The 19985-nt window shown below is 36.2% G+C and overlaps 1 protein-coding gene across 1 annotated transcript in view; it reads right to left on the reverse strand.

Moving 5' to 3' along the window:
* The window catches only part of PNPT1 (polyribonucleotide nucleotidyltransferase 1), a 52329-nt gene extending 35581 nt beyond the window's left edge, over positions 1–16748 (reverse strand). The window contains exons 1-11 of the mRNA XM_037047951.1: positions 16568–16748; positions 11097–11157; positions 10447–10521; positions 9697–9802; positions 8295–8344; positions 7285–7348; positions 7144–7191; positions 6098–6211; positions 1751–1937; positions 632–683; positions 334–391 (exon numbers count right to left, since the gene is read on the reverse strand). Coding sequence (XP_036903846.1) covers positions 334–391; positions 632–683; positions 1751–1937; positions 6098–6211; positions 7144–7191; positions 7285–7348; positions 8295–8344; positions 9697–9802; positions 10447–10521; positions 11097–11157; positions 16568–16728 — 976 coding nt within the window. The 5' untranslated portion in view covers positions 16729–16748. The remainder of the gene's footprint in view (positions 1–333; positions 392–631; positions 684–1750; positions 1938–6097; positions 6212–7143; positions 7192–7284; positions 7349–8294; positions 8345–9696; positions 9803–10446; positions 10522–11096; positions 11158–16567) is intronic.
* Positions 16749–19985: the final 3237 nt, after the last annotated feature.

Consider the following 19985-nt stretch of genomic DNA (forward strand, 5'->3'; position numbering starts at 1 on the left):
TTCACAGATTAAGAACTCAAGAATTTTAAAGAACATCTTCCAGGTTTTAGTTATCCATGACAGGACACAAGGATATCCATCTTAGAGTGTAAGAACCTGATCCAGAAAAGATCAGGAATATTTCACATTTACCATTCACTGATGCACACTGTGTCAGGTGCAGTGCTGACTACATTCATAGAATTTAATTTAAAATCTTGGGATGTATCATTATCACAAATTTACTGAGGATAAATTAAGGATCAATGAGAATAACTGATTCCTTCAAGGTTTCACATCCCAAAATTAAAAAATCTATTCCTTTAAATGCTTTTTTAAATTAAAAAAAATTACCTTTTAGTTGTTCTTCTGTATCTAATCTTATCTTGTTAACAGCTTCATCTCTGGAAATCTAAAAGAAAGTTGAGGTTCAGTTCTTATGCAATACATGACAACATTTCTATTTTTGAATTATTTTACAATTAACACATTGTAACAGTACTCAGATTTTTGTAATGGTAGTAGTCCTCAGCTTTCTGTTTGGAGATTTTTTTCATAAAAATGGGACTGACATTCATATACAATTTAATTGAGTTATGGCAAAAAGAAATTCCCAGAACAATTATGTAAGAGAAAATCCAGGTGCACCTACTTTATCATGTTTAGCATCTGTAAAAACTGCATAGAGTCTTTCCACGGCGAGCCTATTTTAAGAAAAAAATAAACATCAGCATATTTAGAAACAAGAAGCAGTGTCAATCACAAAACTGAAATATTTAATAAGCTAAAATATTTAATTTCTTTACAAAGGATTAAAAATGTACTTATTGCTCTTTAACACTGCTAACCTGTTTACTACTTAGAATATGACACAGAACACAAATTTCTTTCTCCTTACCTCTCAGGGGAATCACTCACACATGGTATGTCCTATGTTTTTAATTGTTCAATTTATTTCACCATAGATTTTTCTTACACTCTCTTTTTTAACCTCTTGCTTTTTTTCTCTTCTCTCCGTTTTGTTATTGCATGTATAACTCTTTTGTTGGGAAGTTTTTATAACTTTTTATCTGATGGCTCTGAGACTGATAATAGGGGAAATGTTAACTTTTTCAATTTATTTGAAATTTTTAAAGATTTTATTTATTCATTTTTAGAGAGGGGAATGGAGAGAGAGAGAGAAACATCAGTGCATGGTTGCCTCTCAAGTGCCCCCCACCAGGGACACTCGCAACCCTGGCTATGCCTTAGACTGGGAATCGAACCAGCAACCCTTTGATTTAAAGCCTGGTGCTCAATCTACTGAGCCACACCAGCCAGGGCTCAATTTATGTTACATAAATGAAACAGTTTTCAGATTAATTCATACTTACTGAGAGCTTGCCTATGTGCAGGCCTTGTTCTAAGCACTGGTCATATAGTAGTGGCTATACTTGATTTCTCTTTGACAACCTCAATAGTGTCCTTAGAGATTCAAGTATCTTATGCTTTATTCTTTTTTCCTTGACACAGAGAGATATGCAGACTATCTGAACCTTGACCAATAAGATCACTCCCCCTTTCATTTGAAATTCAAGCTTAGGCCATTGAAGAGGTACGTGGGTGCCTCCTTTTAAAAGGATTAGACTGGTATTTATGGCGATGACTCTTAAAACAGAAGGGTGCTATTTAAGAAGTAACATATGGACAGCGCTTCCATGTGAAGTATTTTCCTGAGAGGAAACTAAACCTGGTGACAATTTTGCCGTTTCTTTTGAACAGATGTTCTTACTTATGAGTGTGTTTCACAATCTCTGGCGAAGGGGTAAATAACTTCTGAGGTGTCCTCTTGGCAACACCAATTTCTTTCCCCAACTGCTGGATGCCCTGAATGATGTGTTGCGTGCATTTCACTCCCACTTTGATAGCATGGCAAAAGTCCTGCTGTAAAACGTTTTCTGCGGAGGCTTCCAACATGACTATTTAAAGAAAAAAAAAAAGGTCGCCATTGAACATGTTACCAGTATAACATTTTCAATTAACATGACAAATTCCACAGATCACTTTTGTTAATGGTACATTTACCTTTTAATTTACTTTCTCAGGATCAACACACTTCTAAAATGTAAACTCATTAAATGAAGGAAAAAACTTTGATATTCGAAGTCAGGTTTATATTCTTATGAGGGATTGCTCACAAAAAATGAAACAAAAGAAAATAAACTATGTGTACTTTTAAAAATAGCATCTTTCTTAGGTATAATACCATAAATCCCACCTTTTAAAGTACACAACTACACTGATCTTAATATGTATTTAAAATGAAATTTTAAAATAGCACAGTAGGTGTCCAATAAATGTAGCCTGTTGAAATCTATTTGACATGACCTCCCACTTAATTCTCTCACTGTCACATTTGTGTAAGGCTTCTACCAGGGGGGAAATTTTTGCTGTGATGCTGTTGTAACTAAGCCAATGAGCAGACACTAGCTACTACCATAAAATGGTTGCTTTTATGGTTTGTAACAGTAAGACTCCCATGTTAAACAGTACACCTCAAAGTAGGCCTTTTAGTATATCTCACTGAAATCTGCTATTCAAATTTGGCTTTGGTTTCTACAAGGCTGAACCAAGTCGTGCCAACTTGTATGTCATTTCTGGAATTTCTCAACTTGTACCAAGTCAAAGGTCATGTAATGCAGTCAGTATCATATCTAACAGTCTAATCACATCATGTTGTCATTAAGATTTATTATTATATAAAAAGTCACTTCTAAGTTGTCTAGGTGTAATCTAGAGTGAAAAAAAATCTCCGAGTGCTTTATATGTTTGAATTCCATGAATCAATTGAAACAACTCCATCAGACCTGTGAAACTACAAATAGAACATTTGTGTCATTGTAGTCCTGGAAAGAGAGGAGAAAGATGGCAGGACTAAATAGTACCGGGAAAAAAATAGCTAAAACCCCCCAAATTTAGCAAAGACAAATCTACAAATTCAAGAAGCTGAGTAAATTCTGCATAGGGTAATTAAAGAAAGACACATCATCATTAAACTTCTGGAAACCAAAGATAAAGAAAAAACTCTTGAAACCAGCCAGAGAAAAATGACACCCTACCCATATGGGGAAAGCAGTTCAAATAACATTAGATTTATCATTAGAAATCATGGAGGCCAGAAGGAAGTAGTATAGCATTTTTCCTATACCCAATGAAAATATATGGATAAATATACACTTCTTTTCTTGAGTTTTCTGAATTATGTTTGATGGCTGAGGCAAAGCAGAAATTATATTACTGCCTGTTGTGATTTTAAATGTAGAGGAATATTAAAACAATTATATATGGAAGAGGCTAAAGGGAGGTGAGGGTTCAATATGTCAAATGCAGCATGAAGAACCTTCCTTTGATACCATGATACTGAGATGGTTATATTCCTTTACTTATCTGTATTCCCATAACACACCCCCTTTCACTTTTACAGAATTTAATTGGAGATTTAAAAAATGCATGCAACATATATAAATTATACCTCTGTATATTGATGTTAAAAAGAGACTATAAAAAGACTGTGGTAAAGAAAATGAATATTTCTAAAATAAAGTTGGTTTTTACCATTTAAATTTTAAAGCAATTCGTTTTTAAAAATGCTTATAAGAACATTCCTTCTAGTTTGGAATGTAGAGATCTGTGCTGTACAACAGGGTAACTACTGGTGCCCAGTAGGGCTCTTGGTAATATCATTCGTCTTTCTGTGTACCTGAGTACACAAAGAAAGATAGCAATAATATGTGTACCAGTTGAAAACAGGCATCTGAATGACACTGTGTCGAATAATGGCTACTGAAGTAATCTAGCAGTTGACAGCACAAGAAAATTATCCTTACACCAGAAGGTCATACTTTAAAGATTCTGATTACTCAATATTTTAATAATAAAATGAAATAATTACTTTTTTGTATCCCCAAAGTTCCATGACAGTGGTATTTGATTTGGACCCACTGTTAACATTAACATGAACATGGGGACAAGTATGTATTCGCTTTTATGAAAGCACAGAGAGCAGGTACGTATCTTCATGGAAATAGTGATGCAAAAGTCATAAAATAGAGGCTGGTCATTTCTGAAGCCCGTCTCCTTACAGGTTGGTTCGGAATCACTCTCGGCTTCCCTCTAACTACACTCTGATGGTTTATGCAGTGTTTAAAGTATCATTCTGCCATCTAGAGAGTGACAGGAGAAAAAAGTCAGCTGAAAGGCTGCCTTATGGGTTTTTCATGGCATGCCACAGATATAGTAAATATGCTTGGTTCAGTCCTCCAACGTCTATTTTAAATTAGAGGGGTTGAAACTTTAAGGCAGATAGAGGTTACATGACCAGTTAGAAACAAGTTTGTTTTTGTGTCTTAATGGTAATAGCAGATATTACTTGGATGCCTATTAGGTACTGGGTATTATGGTGGGCACTTCATAAACCTTGACTCTAATCTTCACCACACCACACTGTAAAGTAGTCAGGTCAATTTACTAGTTGATACTGTAACTTTAAGCAAAAAAAAGCTTTCAGATGAAGACCAAATAAATGAACGTTATATAGTAAACTAATACTCTGCTCAAGGCCCTTTCTGCGATGCTCAAATATGAAGTAGGGGCCATCTATTTATTCATGGCTTCCCCAAATCTCAGGAATACCCTCTTTACATTGTGCTAATTCTCCACAGTATGAACCCCACCTTCTGGAGGAAGAAACCGAAAACCATCTTGCCTCCCTGGTAGTCAAGGATGCAATCATGTGTCAGTTCTGCCCAATGAGATGGAAGTGGAAACTGCTGTGGTGACTTATGGAAAGGCTCCTTAAAAGGAAGGGTAACTCACTCAGCTGGCACACACCTTTTTGCTATTCCCTTCCTTTTTCTTTCTTCTGCCCCTAAGTCCGATAAGTTGGCCCGAGCTCTGGCAGCCAGATAAGCATGAGGATGAGTGCCACGCCTTGAGGATGGCAGAGCAGAAAGCTAGAAGGAGTCCAGGTTTCCTAAGTGCTGTAACTATCCTGGACTCATTTATGTTTGAATTTCTTTTACCTGAGAGAAAAATAATTTCCCATCTTAAGCCTTTTTGTTTAGTTTAACAACACAATTCCTAACTAATATGTAGATGACATACAACTCCTGTTACATGAGTTCTAATATATAGCAACTACTTCTTATTCCATTACTGTCCAATAATCCAAAAGAAACTAGAAATGAGCTGTTGCATACATTAACTGTACCAAAAGAAGAACTAAAAGTTTAATAATTTATATTTCATCAAAATATTTCCACATCAGAAGGTCCTATGTCAAAAAGTCCTGGACATCAAATATGTAGTGGAATAAACCGAGAACCGACTTTAATTAATCTGTCCAAGATAACACGGTTAACGTGTAGCAGATGCTGGGTTTTAAACCTAGCTCATTCTGACTATTAAAGCCCATCCTCCTTCAACAGAACCAGGCTCTGATTTTCATTCATGCATTTATGACATTTTTGTTACAAGGAGTCAAGGTGACCCAATGCATTTCTTCTAATTTATTACTAATTTTCCACTTCAGAAATAGGTCACCTCCTTCTCAGAAGACATCAAAAAAGCTTAGAATGACTGAGTTAGCCAAATGAACATATTTAAACTATAAAACAATTTATTACCAGATTTAGAACTTTAATTTTAGATTAGCATATCAATTTTAAAATAATTTCTGGCCCTGGCCAGGTAGCTCAGTTGGTTAGACCATCATCCCAATACACCAGGGTTGCGGGTTCAGTCCCTGGTCAGGGTACATACAAGAATCAATCAATGATGTATAAATAAGTGGAACAAATATATGTTTCTCTCAAATCAATAAAAACATTAAAAATAATTACTAAAATTATCTTGTTAAAGATTTTTGTATTTCAATCAAAGTTGTATAACATTCTAAAATTTCAGCTATTATCAGGTAATCTCAGGTATATATATGACACAAGCGCACTACCAAAATAAGGCAGCAATAAAACAAAAATTCTTATGACTGATAAAACACACATACAAAAAACTTTAAATGCATTTTAAGCCAGAACTCATAAGTAAAACCCAGAACAAATTTAGTACTTAAACTACTTACCAATTTGACTTCTAGGTGCTCCAGCAACCACTAAATTTAAGGTACTGGAAGACATTTCTTTTCGTGTTGGGTTAATGACACATTCTCCATCTATAATTCCTACTCGTACTGCCCCTAGAGTACATTAAAACATTGTCAATTGTTTCATCAAGACTCTCAGTTTTTTAAGACATCATTCCAGTGATGGCTTCAATCCCTATCTTCAATGGTGACCAAAATAAAGTCCATATTCCCACCATGGTATTTAAGGCCCAAAGAGCATCTTACCCCACCCTACCTTCCTGCCTCACTGAATCACTGTGAGTTGCTCAAACATACAATTTCTTCCATGTCTCTGTGATTATGCTCAAGTTCTTCTCCTGATCTAGACTGTACTTTGTCCAAGGCAAATGCTTACATTCTGATTCTACTAAGGTTCAGCCTAAACGCTGACTACTCTTGAGAAGTCCTCTTGACACAGCCTTACTTCACAATACTAAAGGAACCTATGCTTCTTTATCACTTTCTTAGCACTTTGACTTTCCCTTTACAATACAGTTTACAAATAATTATTTGTGTTTCCCAAGAACTGCCTCATTTGTCTTTGAATTGCTGGTGGCCAGCTGGCTTTGTTCCTTCAGTACTTAGCTCAGTATCTGGCATTTAGGACACTCAATAATTACTCCACAAATCATTTTTATATTGCATCATTATAACTTGTAAGAGCTATAAATTACAAACATATATTTGTTTTTATCTTGAAAGAGTATGTACTTTGACAATTTCTCAGTCAAAAGAAAAGTCCTTAAACAGAAGAGGCAACTAAGAAGTCAAAGTATGTAGGAACACAAACTCTCTAATACTATTAACATTCTGCTATTAGAAACAAAACCCAAGGAAGGATGAAAATGTCACAAAGAGCTGAAAGAAATCTTAGAATGTCATCTATCTCAAGAAAATAATAGAGAATACATTGGAGCCAATAAATCTAGGCCCTTGCTAACAGCATGCTCCCAAGTATTTCCTGGAATATCATAAATGTTCCTTATTTTCAAGTCTTAACTTACCAATAGGTCCATTCCAAGGAATATCTGATAATGAGAGGGCTACAGAAGCTTAAAAAAAGAAAAAAAAAGAGCTGAAATAAAAATATTTCATTGCTTTAAAAATTCAATAGTGATAATATTAATCTCTATTTTTATACTTACCACCATTAATTGCTAGGACATCAGGTTCATTAACACCATCTACTGCTAACAAATTACAAAGGACCTGGTACAGAGCAAAAATTCAAAGCATTTAACAAAATATTCTTGATTTAGAATGATTATCATTTCAGTTAATATCTTGTCCTAAAATATAGAAGCACTACATGGTTAAAGGCATGGCCTTTATAGTCAAAGCCCTTAACTCTATCACTTAACTACCTGCTTGACAATGGGCAAATTCCTTAAAAGAAAAAATAATTGCATCTTCCTAAAAGGTTTGTAAGAAAATTACTGGAAACATTGTATGTAAACAATTTATAAAACTGGGCATGGTGAAAGTATTCAGTAAATGTTAGCTATTCTTTTACATAAAAATATTGTTAAGTACAGACAAAACAAGCCAATGAATTACTTTATACTACAATAAAATGCCTATGTCTTATACTTAAAAGTAATTTCTTGAGGCAATGACATTCTTGCAAAGGCATATTTATTTTTTCAAAGAAATAAATAGTTAAAGTATATGGGCCATTATGAAGGAAAATATTCAGAAAGTATGAAAATACAACGAAGCAGAAGTTTAGAGTACTAAGTAATAAAAATGAGCCACAAAGGTGAGGCGGGTTGCCTGTGCTAGCCTCTCTTACTGATACAAGGCCCAACCTGATCTGCCCCCACCCACCTCAACCACTCTCAACTTTCAAACTCACCAATTTCTTTTCTGCCTCAGGATTTTTGTGCTTCCCATTCCATCTGTCTGGAATGCTTTTCCCACATTCCTGGGTTGGCTAACTCCTATTCGTAATTCGGGTATCAGCTCAAATTGACACTGAATAAATATTAACTTTTTAAAATTATGTTTTTTTAAAAAATTTAATGTCAAATGTAGTAGCATTGTCAAAATCTCTCATTTTGTATTCTTTATATAATGTTTAGCCAAAAGGTATTATAGAGCTTCATTAAATAATTTTTGATCGACCTGGAAACAAATAACCTAAAGGAGACCTTACCTGTGTATCATAAAAGTATCCAGCTGGAAAAAGAGGTCTAATCGAACGATCTGCCAAAAAAAAAAAAAAAGGAAAGATATTTAAAAAAAAAAAAACCCTGGACAGATTTACTGAAAAGGACAAAGATAAATTTCAGCGCTTCAATTAATACAGACTATGCCCTAACAACAAAAAATCAGCAAAGCAGGCACTGCTTTGGGCAGATAAAATTGGGTAGCAGCTCCTCATTCTGGTTCCACAGGTATCACTTATATAAGCAGAGGAAAGAAACTTAAGACCAGTAGCAGATTAAAAGAAAATCCTTCCTTAGTATTCTGTGCCTGATAAACGCATATACAAACTAACAACTTCCGGGTATAAGAACTACCAAATACAAGTGCTCCCACAATATTTAAATGTCAAAGATTTCTGCCTTGAGGGAGAGAAAGAGGTTTCAGTGCTACAGGTGGAGGCTTGGACCAGAGTATGGGAGTGGAAGGGAAAGATGAGAAAGATTCAGGAGAAATAATTAATTGGATTTGGTTGAGGGGATGGTCAAAGACGAATCTTAGGTTTTTGGCTTGTGTTACAGGTAACACAGAAGAATGCATGAACTTCATTAATTTATTTTCTACTTTATATTATAATCTGTTATGCATACAAGTATATTATTTTGCATATATGCAATTTACAGAATAATAATTAACACTTATCTACCCTTTATGTCACCTGGGAAAAAGTACATATCAATACATTTGAAATCTTTGAGCTGCCCTCTGTGATCACATCTCCCAATCCTTCTCCGTAGAGGTAACCATGATCCTGAATTTTGTTTAATCTTGCCTTTGCTTTTCTTTGTTGTTTTTATTATATCTTTGTCAATTCTTAAACGATACAGTGATTGGTTTAATGCGGTTTTGTACTTTATTCTATTTGGGGTTCATTGAGCTTCTTCAATCCAAAGGCATATAGCCTTAGTAAAAACTGTAAAAACTTTGAAAAAAAAAAGGATGTCAAAGATTTGAAAGATTACAGACACATTTCAGTAGTTGAATGTAATGCATTTAGGAATTATATGCTAAACATAAAAATGAAAATTACTAGGGACAGTTCAACAGGGTAGAGGCATGGGCCACAGAATTCACGTACTCAGTGAAATTCATTCACCTATTTTGTGCTAGGCATTCAATAAATATTTGAATGCTAGTATACTAGGTCCAAGGGATTCAGTAGTGAACAAAAAGAACGTTTTTTTCTCTCTTGGAGCCCATATTTGGGTGAAGGAATACAGAAGGTAAATAATCTTAGGCAGTGTTAATGCAATGAAAGAAAACTTAGGAGATATTGTAGAACACAGATGAAAAAGAGGGAAGCTAAAACAGGTATTATAGAGAAAGTTAATGCCTCTCTCTCAATATCTTACCTATTACTCTACTTGTAAGGATTTCTTTATCAGAAGATCCAATCTCTCTTCTAAGATAGTTGGTAGGAATTCTGCCTGCAGCAGCAGCCTTCTGTCTATAGTCAACCTGAAGTAGCAATGAAAAGAATGAAGTTCACTGGCTGCTTTTTGTAGTAAAAAAACTATTCCTTAAGAATTGTTATGATGATTCTAATTCTTGTGAGATGCAAACAACATATTCCAGACTAAGAGTAGAGCATATTTTATTCACTTTTAGAGTTTTGTATCACTTAGGAAAGGAAAGCTAGTAGAAATGTTTTAGCAAATTGATTTTTTTTAAAAGCCTCCATTACTCTTCACAGTAGCTTATTCTGGTGAGGTCAAATATTTTCTTTTTTTTTTGTATCAACCCTCCTCATAATAGAAAAAAACTGTAAAATCCTAATGAACTTTTCATTTTTCGCAAACACATAGTAATACTTGCAGACTCATACTAAAGGGAAACCTATGAAAATAATGCATTCATTGTTTATTCAACATCAAGTACTCATGTACTTCCCCTTTTCTCGTCAACTTCTGAACCTGGACATTCTAAAGTATGCTAACTACTAACATAATTGGTATGAAGCAATCAGTTTAAATTCTTTCAATTACTCATTATCAGACAACTAAGGCAAATCCTTTGTTGTGGGAAGTTAGACAGTGGACAAAGCTACTACAAATTCTATATTTATGCAATATTATAGTTCAGGTAGACCAGCAAACACTTACCACCAAAGGCATGAACTGGGAAGGCGAAGGTTTTGTTTTACTGACCGCTGTGACCATCACTGCAGTGTCACCTGACTTAGTTAAAAATAAACAACACCGGTAAATTTCTTTAAAATCAGATATTAACATGTAAGTAGTGACCCAGTGAATCCTCACTCCAGTTAAACTCAAGGAAAGAAGACTGTTACCCCATGGCCTAATGACAGCAAAAGTAACTTTATAAGTTGTTCAATCTAAATCTCTTCTGCATGGTCACCTTCTGTATTAGAACAGTCGCTGAGCTTTTTAGACGCAATAGAACTATAAGGAAAGAGGCTCATCCAATCACATTTTTATTTTTTATGAGAAAATTTTAGGCTATACACAAAGAAAAAAATCTGAAGTATTACTGTGGAAGAAACCAGTAGGATTACTTTCTCAGGAAAAGCATTACAGAATTTATTAATACACTAAAATAGAACCCTAACTTTGGAAGAGATCTTAAAAGTCATTTAACATATTCAGCCCTCTGACTACCTGGTTATCTGGAACAGGTCTGACACTAGAAATGGTCTGAATTTATTTCCAGTGTCACAATTCCAAAAAGTTACATGAAATAAGAATATTCAGTACCAGTCAGAAATGAAAATATAAAAAACCAGACTTTTTACCTGCACTACAGCAGAACCATCCGCAAATCTGGCCAGTTTTCCAGAAGATATTTCCAATTTTCTGCTTAAAAAATAAAAATTCAATACAAAAAGGACTTAAATCATCAGTTTAATTCCCAGCTTAGTATAAAATGATCAAAGACTCTAACAGATGAACTAAAGGTTACCAGCCCTACAGGACCCCACCCAGCAAACAAACAAACAAAAAAGGGATAGAGTTTATAATCATTATTAAAAGTACAAAGGGAATTTAAAGGCTATGTAAAGGAAAATACAGAAGCCAAGGCACAGGAGTAATCTGAATGGAAGTATTTTTGGAGTATAGAAACTCTCTTCCTAAATGTTAATTCCCATTTACCACCTACTTTAGTCTCTTCATCCCTTGCCTTATTGATTAACACAGCCTTTTAACACACTGGATCATTTCCCTACTTAAAAATCCTTTCATTTCCCCACTGCTTTCAGGATAATACGTACCCCCAAAATTGCCTCTGGAGACCATATTCAACAGTGGTGCCAAGACAAGGCAATGGGGGAAGGAATAGTCTTTTCAACCAATGGTGCTGCATAACTGGATATCCATATGCAAAAAAGTTAATGAAGTTGGACCCCTTCCTTATACTATGAATAAAAATTAATTCAAAACAGACCATAGATCTAAGTATGAAAGCTGAAACTATACATCATAGGAGTAAATCTCCATAAACTTCTAAGTCTTCTTATATATGACATCAAAAACACAAATGACAAAAGAAAAAATAAACTGGGCTTCATCAAAATTAAAAACTTCCATGCTTCATGGGATATCTATCACCAGGAAAGTAAAAGAAAGGTGGGAGATGTTGATGGCCACAGAGGTTGTGCATGTGCGGGGCAGTGGGTAGGTGGGGAATCTCAGTACTTTCCCTGGATTTTGCTGTGAAACTAATAGTGCTCTAAAAAATAAAGTCTACTTAAAAAAATTGAAAGAAAACTCACAGAGAAAATATTTGTAAATCAAGGAACTTGTCTCTGGGATATGTAAAGAATTCTCACAACTCAACAATGAAAAGACAACCCAATTTTAAAAGTTGCTAAAGGATCTGGATGTCTCCCCAAAGAAGATCTACAAATGGCCAATAAATACATGAAAATACGCTCAAAATCATTAGCCACCAGGGAAATGCTTATCAAAACCACAAAGAGATACTACTTTACCACAATGAGATACGACTTCCTGTATACTAGGAGAATGTGTTGGTGAGGATGTGGAGAAACTGGAACTCTCATACACTGAAATGTAGAATGGTGTACCTGCTTTGGGAAATAATCTGACAATTCCTCAGAAGTTTAAACACAGAAATACCATATGACCCAGCAACTTTACTCCTGTATATACCCAAGAGAAATGAAAACATATATCCATGCAAAAATTTGCATATGAACATTCATAGCAGCATTATTCTTAATAGCCTCAAAATGGAAATAACCCAATAGTCTATCAACTGACAAATGAATAAATAAAATGTGTTATAATCCATACAATGGAATACTATTCAGCCATTAAAAACGATATATGTTACAATACGGATAGGCCTTGGAAACATGTATGCTAAGTGAAAGAAGGCAGTTACAAATGACATCCTATCATTTGATGTCATTTATAGGAAATGCCTGGGATAGGCAAATCCACAGAAACACGAAGTACATTAGTGGTTGCCTGGAACTTTGGGGTCTAGGGACAAATGAGAATTTACTGCTAACAATAAGAGGTTTCTTTTTTAGGTGATAAAAGTGTTCTAAAACTGATTACTGGTGATGGTCGCAAATCCCTATGACTATACTAAAAATTACTGAACTGTATATTTCAAAAATTGCTGAACTGTACATTTTAAACTGTATGGTATAATTCATATACCATACAATTTACCTATTTAAAATGTATATGTTAATAAAGCTATCTTATACAATATATGAATTAGGTAACATTGTCAGCCTTACTTCCCAGTTACTTCAAAGAGTACAATGGCTTGAAACAGACAAACAACTCTTGTCAGAGTCCATAATTCACGAGACAGTATTGTGAGGCCAACTACCTCAGTGACTCCTGAGGATAATTAGGAATATGTTCAGACCCATGAGATTAGCTTTAGAAACATTCTAACATAGTCCAGTGCTGAGAAATATACAAGAAAATATGTATATGTGCACACCACCCTCCCAATTTCCTACCCAAAGTAAAATTATTTTATCCATCACATGTCAACGGGATGAGTGGATGACTCATCTTAATACTGCCATCCATTACTGTCACAGAAGCCTGAGTTTGTGAAAAGCACGTTTATCTATTCAGTTAGACACATTTTGTTAAGTTTGAAAGTCAGAATAACACGTTCATTTGTACTATCAGCCCTGACCTTGAAATGTTATGGAGATTTTTTTTTAACCACAATAAATATTTGAGGAATTCTGGTTGGGCTTCTATTTTTGTTCAGTGTTCAATGCCATTTTACAGTCCACAATAAAATGGCATCCGCTAACAGATGGGATGATGAGGGGAAGAGATGAGGCCAGAGCTGGAATAGCAGGAGGGGTGAATGCCATGCCCAGAACCAGCCACACAGCAGCATCAAGCAGACTCCCACAAGCCTCTAGTTGAAATCAGTATTCCATGCATAAAACATCTCCAAATACTACATATAAGATGGACAACACATCAGTGTCCTCTGTAAATTGAAATTGGTGGCTATGGAACTATGTGGGAAGGAGATTTTTGAGCTTTTAAAATATTGAACCATGTAGGTGAATACCTAATCAAAAAATGCATTTGAAGAAATAAATAGTAAAAAGAGTAAGATAAACAAGGAGATTCTGTTGGTGGAAAGAAGAGTGGGAGAAGGTAGCTCCGGAAATGAGAAGGGGAAGAGAGGAGCCTTGTGCCACAGGAAGTAGAATTACAGGGAGACACTTAAAAGAACATTTTCAGAAACATCTTCCTCCAGCATCCACCAAGAAAAATTCAGTAATACTAAACTAAACAAACAAACCCAAAAACCACCTTTATAGTGTAGACTCTGCCTACGTCATTTGGGCTCACCTTCATTGCTAAACTGACATTTCACTTTTTGCTCCATCCAGTGAGTTATTTGTCGCTTACTCAAAGGCACTCTCTCACCTCTGCCATTGTAGTTAAACTTTGCTACTTTCTTCTTGCCTTTCAATATTCACTCTCGATGGGAAGCTTTAGCATGGGATAAATATGCCTGTGTTCACTTAGTACTCCGTTCATACCTCTGCCACAGTGATTTTCCCAGGACTGTATTTGTGTTTGTTACTTCCTTATACAGAGCCCTGTAAATAGTAGGTACTCAATAAAAGCTGGTTGAAATGAAAATTAAACAGTTGCCTCAAAGGTTACTGTGTTAAATACATATCTGAAAAATACCACAATAGTATAAAACTTTCTCAGTATAAAACTTTCTCATTGCTAAATTTACATGATAGCAAATATAAAGTGCATGGTAGTCATCCACTAAATGTTGCAAACAACCTTGTAACAAAGATAAAAAAACTTACTCAGTAATGTTGATACTTACGAGTCTAGTTGTTGCAACACTTGACACAGGTTTAAAAAGAACTAGCTACAAAAGAGCTTTATTTACTTGGTTAATAAATAAAAGATTCAAGGTAGATTATTTATGGAAAATCTGGAGGGCAGGAGCTGATTTTGGTGCTTTGAGTCCCTAGTGTCTAAAACATAGTAGGTGTCTGCTGCATGTAATGTTCTGGGGCACTTGTTCAGTCCTTGAAGAATGGAAGAGATAATTTCTCCCTCAAAAAATCAGAATCGAAGAATGCCAAAGGTGGAAAAAGCCTTATAGATCATGTGGTCTAGAGGTAAACAAACTATAGCCTGTTTCTGTACAACCTTTCAGCTAAGAAGAATGTGTCTACATTTTTAAAGGAATTGTACACACACATGAAAATGTGACAGACAGTACACAGCCCACAAAGTCTAAAATAATTACTTTTTTGGTCCCTTACAGAAAAAGTTGGCAGACACTTGATCCAGTCTAGTCTCCTCGTTTTGTGAAATAAAGAGGTAAAGTAATTTGTTCAAGATCAGTCAGTCATTCAGTAAGTTAAGGGAGAGAGGCCTGGATTTAAAGCCAGATGTTTTGGCTTTTCCTATGACCTGGAGTAAAAGTAATTTTAAGTACATGTAAAAAATGTGTATATGTAAATATGTACATATAACATAGACATCAGCAATTTCATTTCTTTTAGAAATGATTGAAATAGAATCTTTTAAAGTAATTTTAGACGTGAATTCTGGCAACAGAATCCTGGGAAAAGTACGGGGTTTGTAACAGAGAAACACTAGTTCAAAATTTACTGAGCCTCATAGTATTGTTTTATTGACTCTTAGAAAGTTAACCATTACTGAACCTCCGCCTTCTTAACTATAAAAATGGGCGTAATAGTACCTTTACTACAGGTTTTCAAAGAGTGTATCATATCACTGGTGTTCAGTAAACTGACGTTTCCCCTTCATACTCAGGGTCATACTAGCTACGCTCTTAGGCAAGAAATTGGGCTGCATGACGTACGCATCCATTGTCAGCTCATTATACTGAGGTGGGATGTTTCATATTTCAGGGTCCAGGACTCCCCGGAATTGCAGAGAATGGAAGTCAGCTGGTCAGACTCAGGTGAAGGGAAGCCCGCAACAGGACAGGAGGGAGGGCCAAGAAGCAAAGGGCACGAGTCTGAGACACAGAGACAGACTCCAAACCCGGAAAGAGAAACTTGGAATTTAGGTTTGGAGTTAAAGAGAGGGGAAAGAGACCTGGGGTGCCAGACTCCTACCCTGAGAGATGAATGTACTCGTGCTGGCCACACAGAATGCCTTGTAAAAGGGCAGAGAATGCACGCCGTTCCTTACCTGTTGCCTAAGTCCACGGTCACGGCACGGGACCCCACGCCACCCCATAGTGCTCGCACCTGCAACTGCCTGAGTGCTCGATTCTGGCCAGGCAGTCGGAGGTGGCTGTCGCTCAGCGGCCGGAGCCGTAGGCAAGAGCAGCAATGCCTGCAAGCCGCCATGACACCGGGCACGTGGTCCGCCCGGGCTGCGATCTGATTGGCTCACTTTACGGATGGCGGGGAGGAGCCTGTTGCAGTTTCGTTCGGTGGCGCCGGGAAACTCTGAGGACAGAGATGCCTTGGCCGCTTTCTACGAGAACCAGAGAGGGTCAAACCTATTTGAATGAAATTGTGACAACCCGCCTTTCTTCTTAATATTTGCCAATGAAATTGTANCACAGAGACAGACTCCAAACCCGGAAAGAGAAACTTGGAATTTAGGTTTGGAGTTAAAGAGATGGGAAAGAGACCTGGGGTGCCAGACTCCTACCCTGAGAGATGAATGTACTCGTGCTGGCCACACAGAATGCCTTGTAAAAGGGCAGAGAATGCACGCCGTTCCTTACCTGTTGCCTAAGTCCACGGTCACGGCACGGGACCCCACGCCACCCCATAGTGCTCGCACCTGCAACTGCCTGAGTGCTCGATTCCGGCCAGGCAGTCGGAGGTGGCTGTCGCTCAGCGGCCGGAGCCGTAGGCAAGAGCAGCAATGCCTGCAAGCCGCCATGACACCGGGCACGCGGTCAGCCCGGGCTGCGATCTGATTGGCTCACTTTACGGATGGCGGGGAGGAGCCTGTTGCAGTTTCGTTCGGTGGCACCGGGAAACTCTGAGGACGGAGATGCCTTGGCCGCTTTCTACGAGAACCAGAGAGGGTCAAACCTATTTGAATGAAATTGTGACAACCCGCCTTTCTTCTTAATATTTGCCAATGAAAGGTAATTAGAAAAATAATGCTTTTTGGGGCTGTCATTTAAAAGAAAGTTCTAGAATAATGTGTTAAATAAGTAGAGTAAATATATGATATATGGAGTAATAACAGAAGTCATCGGAGAACACATTATTGTTATTTGGCTTCTGTAAATTGAGAATTAGGAGAACTTTTGTGGTGGACCATACATAGCAAGAGATTTCCATCTCCCCAGTGTGCCCTGGTTTTTATTTTATAAATTTCACACAATAAATATATTACTGCTTTATGTTAATTTATTTTAGTAACTTAATTTCTCATCGATCTGTATCATTTTAGGTATCTTTATACCGTAATTTCTGATTCATCTTCATTTTCATTGTTACTCTTTAGCAATTTATTTCACTACCCCTTTAATTTAAATGGTAATATTTTCTAGGCCCAAGTCAATTTTGGAAAATATTTTTGAAATTTGAGTTTGATAAATTTTAAGGAGTGGATAAATTTCTCCCACCACTCCTAGTCCAATGTGTTGGAAAAATCTTTATGTGGTTCCTTGAATGAACCAATTATTATTATTATTATTATTATTATTTTTAATATGAGAGTCATATTTTTCTTTTGGGGGGGTTATAAACCCCCTCCCCCCAAAGAAACTGGAACAACAGAATGCAACACACACTCCGACATGATTTTAAGAACTAAAAATGTGATGAGAGAGTGGGCTGGGATGGGAGTAAAAGACAGAAAACTATACTTGAACAATTAAAAAAAAAAAGAAACACACACAGAACTAAAAATGTTGAATTCCAAAGAGACAAGTGATTTGGTGACAAAGCAGCTACTTGACACCTTGCTTTCATGATCTATTATCACTGATTTGGACTTTTCACATCAGTAGAAGGTATTACTGCTAACTCTATTTATGGCTATTTAGTGTTAAGGTATTTTTTTTTTTTTTGCCTCTTCCTCTACCTTTGATTTTACTTTATGTTGCAGCAGTATTTTCAAGATTAATCCATGGAAACCTTTGATAATGACAAATCTATCAGAATCTATTTGCCATAACTCAACATGACTTTGGGTTTATAAAATAACAATAACTAAAATCACTAAAATAACTAAATCACCTTTTGGCAATGTACTTGATACTGCATAATCATTTTCATTCAGGCAGTGTTGCCTAATAGTTTAGAGCATAGACCTGAAGTTAGTCCTAAGTGGTCCCAGTCTTGGCTCTGTCATTTACTTGTTTGTTCGTATCTCTCTAAGCCTCAGTTTCCCCATCTATAGAAATGGATAATAATATGAATCTCAAAGGGTTTTTGTAAAGATTAAACATGACAAAGTTGTCAGGTGTTTATCGCAGTATCTGGCATGTCAGCACTCAATAAATGGTAGATACAACTTGGATCCAACCTTTTCTTAGCTTTCCCCCTAGTTTTTTTTCTTTATTTGAAATAGTTAATAATCCTCTTCCCGTCAGACCCTTGTGGATCAGTTAGCTTTCGTCCAACCTGAAACACTGGAAAGCAGCATTTATACATTACGCCCACCTGTTTCCTCGCACCAATACAAAATGATTAAAATGGAAGTTATTGGATCATAAAGGCAATTGTTGATACTAAAATCTTGTGGTAGAGCTTTGTTATGAAGTAGTCATACAGGTGATCTAGACTATGTTTATATTAAACATTTTAAGAATAACAGAGAAGCAAAAATATTAAAAGTTGAAATTCTTGTGGTCCTAACTACCGAAGCATTATCTATGGGGTTTGATCTGAGATGTCACAGTTTAGAAGTATAGTTCTTCCAGTTATACTTTGACAAACAGAATATGATTTAAAAGAAATTTCTTTACATATAACTCTTGAAGGACATTAAAGGTAATCCAATTAAATGCAACACAAATGTTTCTCCTATCTTTTTTTCCTTTAAAATCCAATGAACGTGAACCAAAATGGTTACACTCTGAGTAGCAATTCTAAGTAAAACATTACATCATATTATTGTGAATTAAAATTTAACTTGGCTTGTAGTTTGGTTTAGAGCCTATATAAAGAGTTTTTATGTCTTGTAATGTATATGCACACATTTAAGGAATCTAACAGAAAATATCAGCAAACACTGAGAGGGTCCATGAAAATTTTTTCTCTGAAAGAATGTAGTGTCCTCAACCATAAGAAAGATAGCTCTTCACCATTGCCAGAGGGATCTTTCTAAATCAAAACCTAACTGTGTCTTCATCCTAATTAAATTCTTCAGTGGTTTCTTAAATCCTCAATCTATAGAATAAAATCAAAACTGCTTTGTGAGTACTATAAATATTTCCTGTAGCGACTCATCAATTTCGAGTTATTACTCTACTGCTTGTCTTCCCTCTCCTCATTTTACGCTCCCAGTGAGAGTTGGACTACTTGTTCCCCTCTGACATACCACCTTGCCTCCTGACTGTGTCTTTGCATGTACGATTCTTTGTCCTTGCGGCTCAACTTCAACACTATCCTCTCTTACTTGCCCAGGCTGCCTTCTGGGTACAACCTATGTCTGTCTTTCCACTTTACTGATTAATCCATACAGCCATTACGTCATCCCTGGAGATGCATGTGGTAGTGGGTATTTCATAGTGGTTAAAATGCTAGCTCTGACATGAGATAGGTTGGAAACTCACCTGTGTCACATATTATTCTTAGTAAGTTGCTTACCTTTCCTATGGCTCAGATTCCTCCTTTGTAAAATGATAATAATAATAATACCTACCTCTTAGGGGGTCATTGTGCAGATTTAAGTGCAGTTTTATTTTTTTGGAGCTAAGCATAATCCCCGGCACATAGAAATAAGGTGTTATAATACAGGGTGGGGCAAAGGTAAGTTTATTTTTTTAATTGGCTTAATCTTTATTGTATTTTTTTTCTGTTACTATGTGGTCCCCTTATACCCTACCTCCAAGCAATCATGACGCTACTGTCAATGTCCATGGGTTCTTTTTCTTTTTTGTTCAATCCCTCTACCCCCTAAACTACACCCCTGACAACTAGCTGTCATCTGCTCTCCATCTATGAGTCTGTCCTCAT

Source organism: Sturnira hondurensis, unplaced genomic scaffold (assembly GCF_014824575.4).
Source record: "Sturnira hondurensis isolate 20B ecotype Veracruz unplaced genomic scaffold, ASM1482457v3 Scaffold0006413, whole genome shotgun sequence".
In the NCBI taxonomy this organism is placed as follows: Eukaryota; Metazoa; Chordata; class Mammalia; order Chiroptera; family Phyllostomidae; genus Sturnira; species Sturnira hondurensis.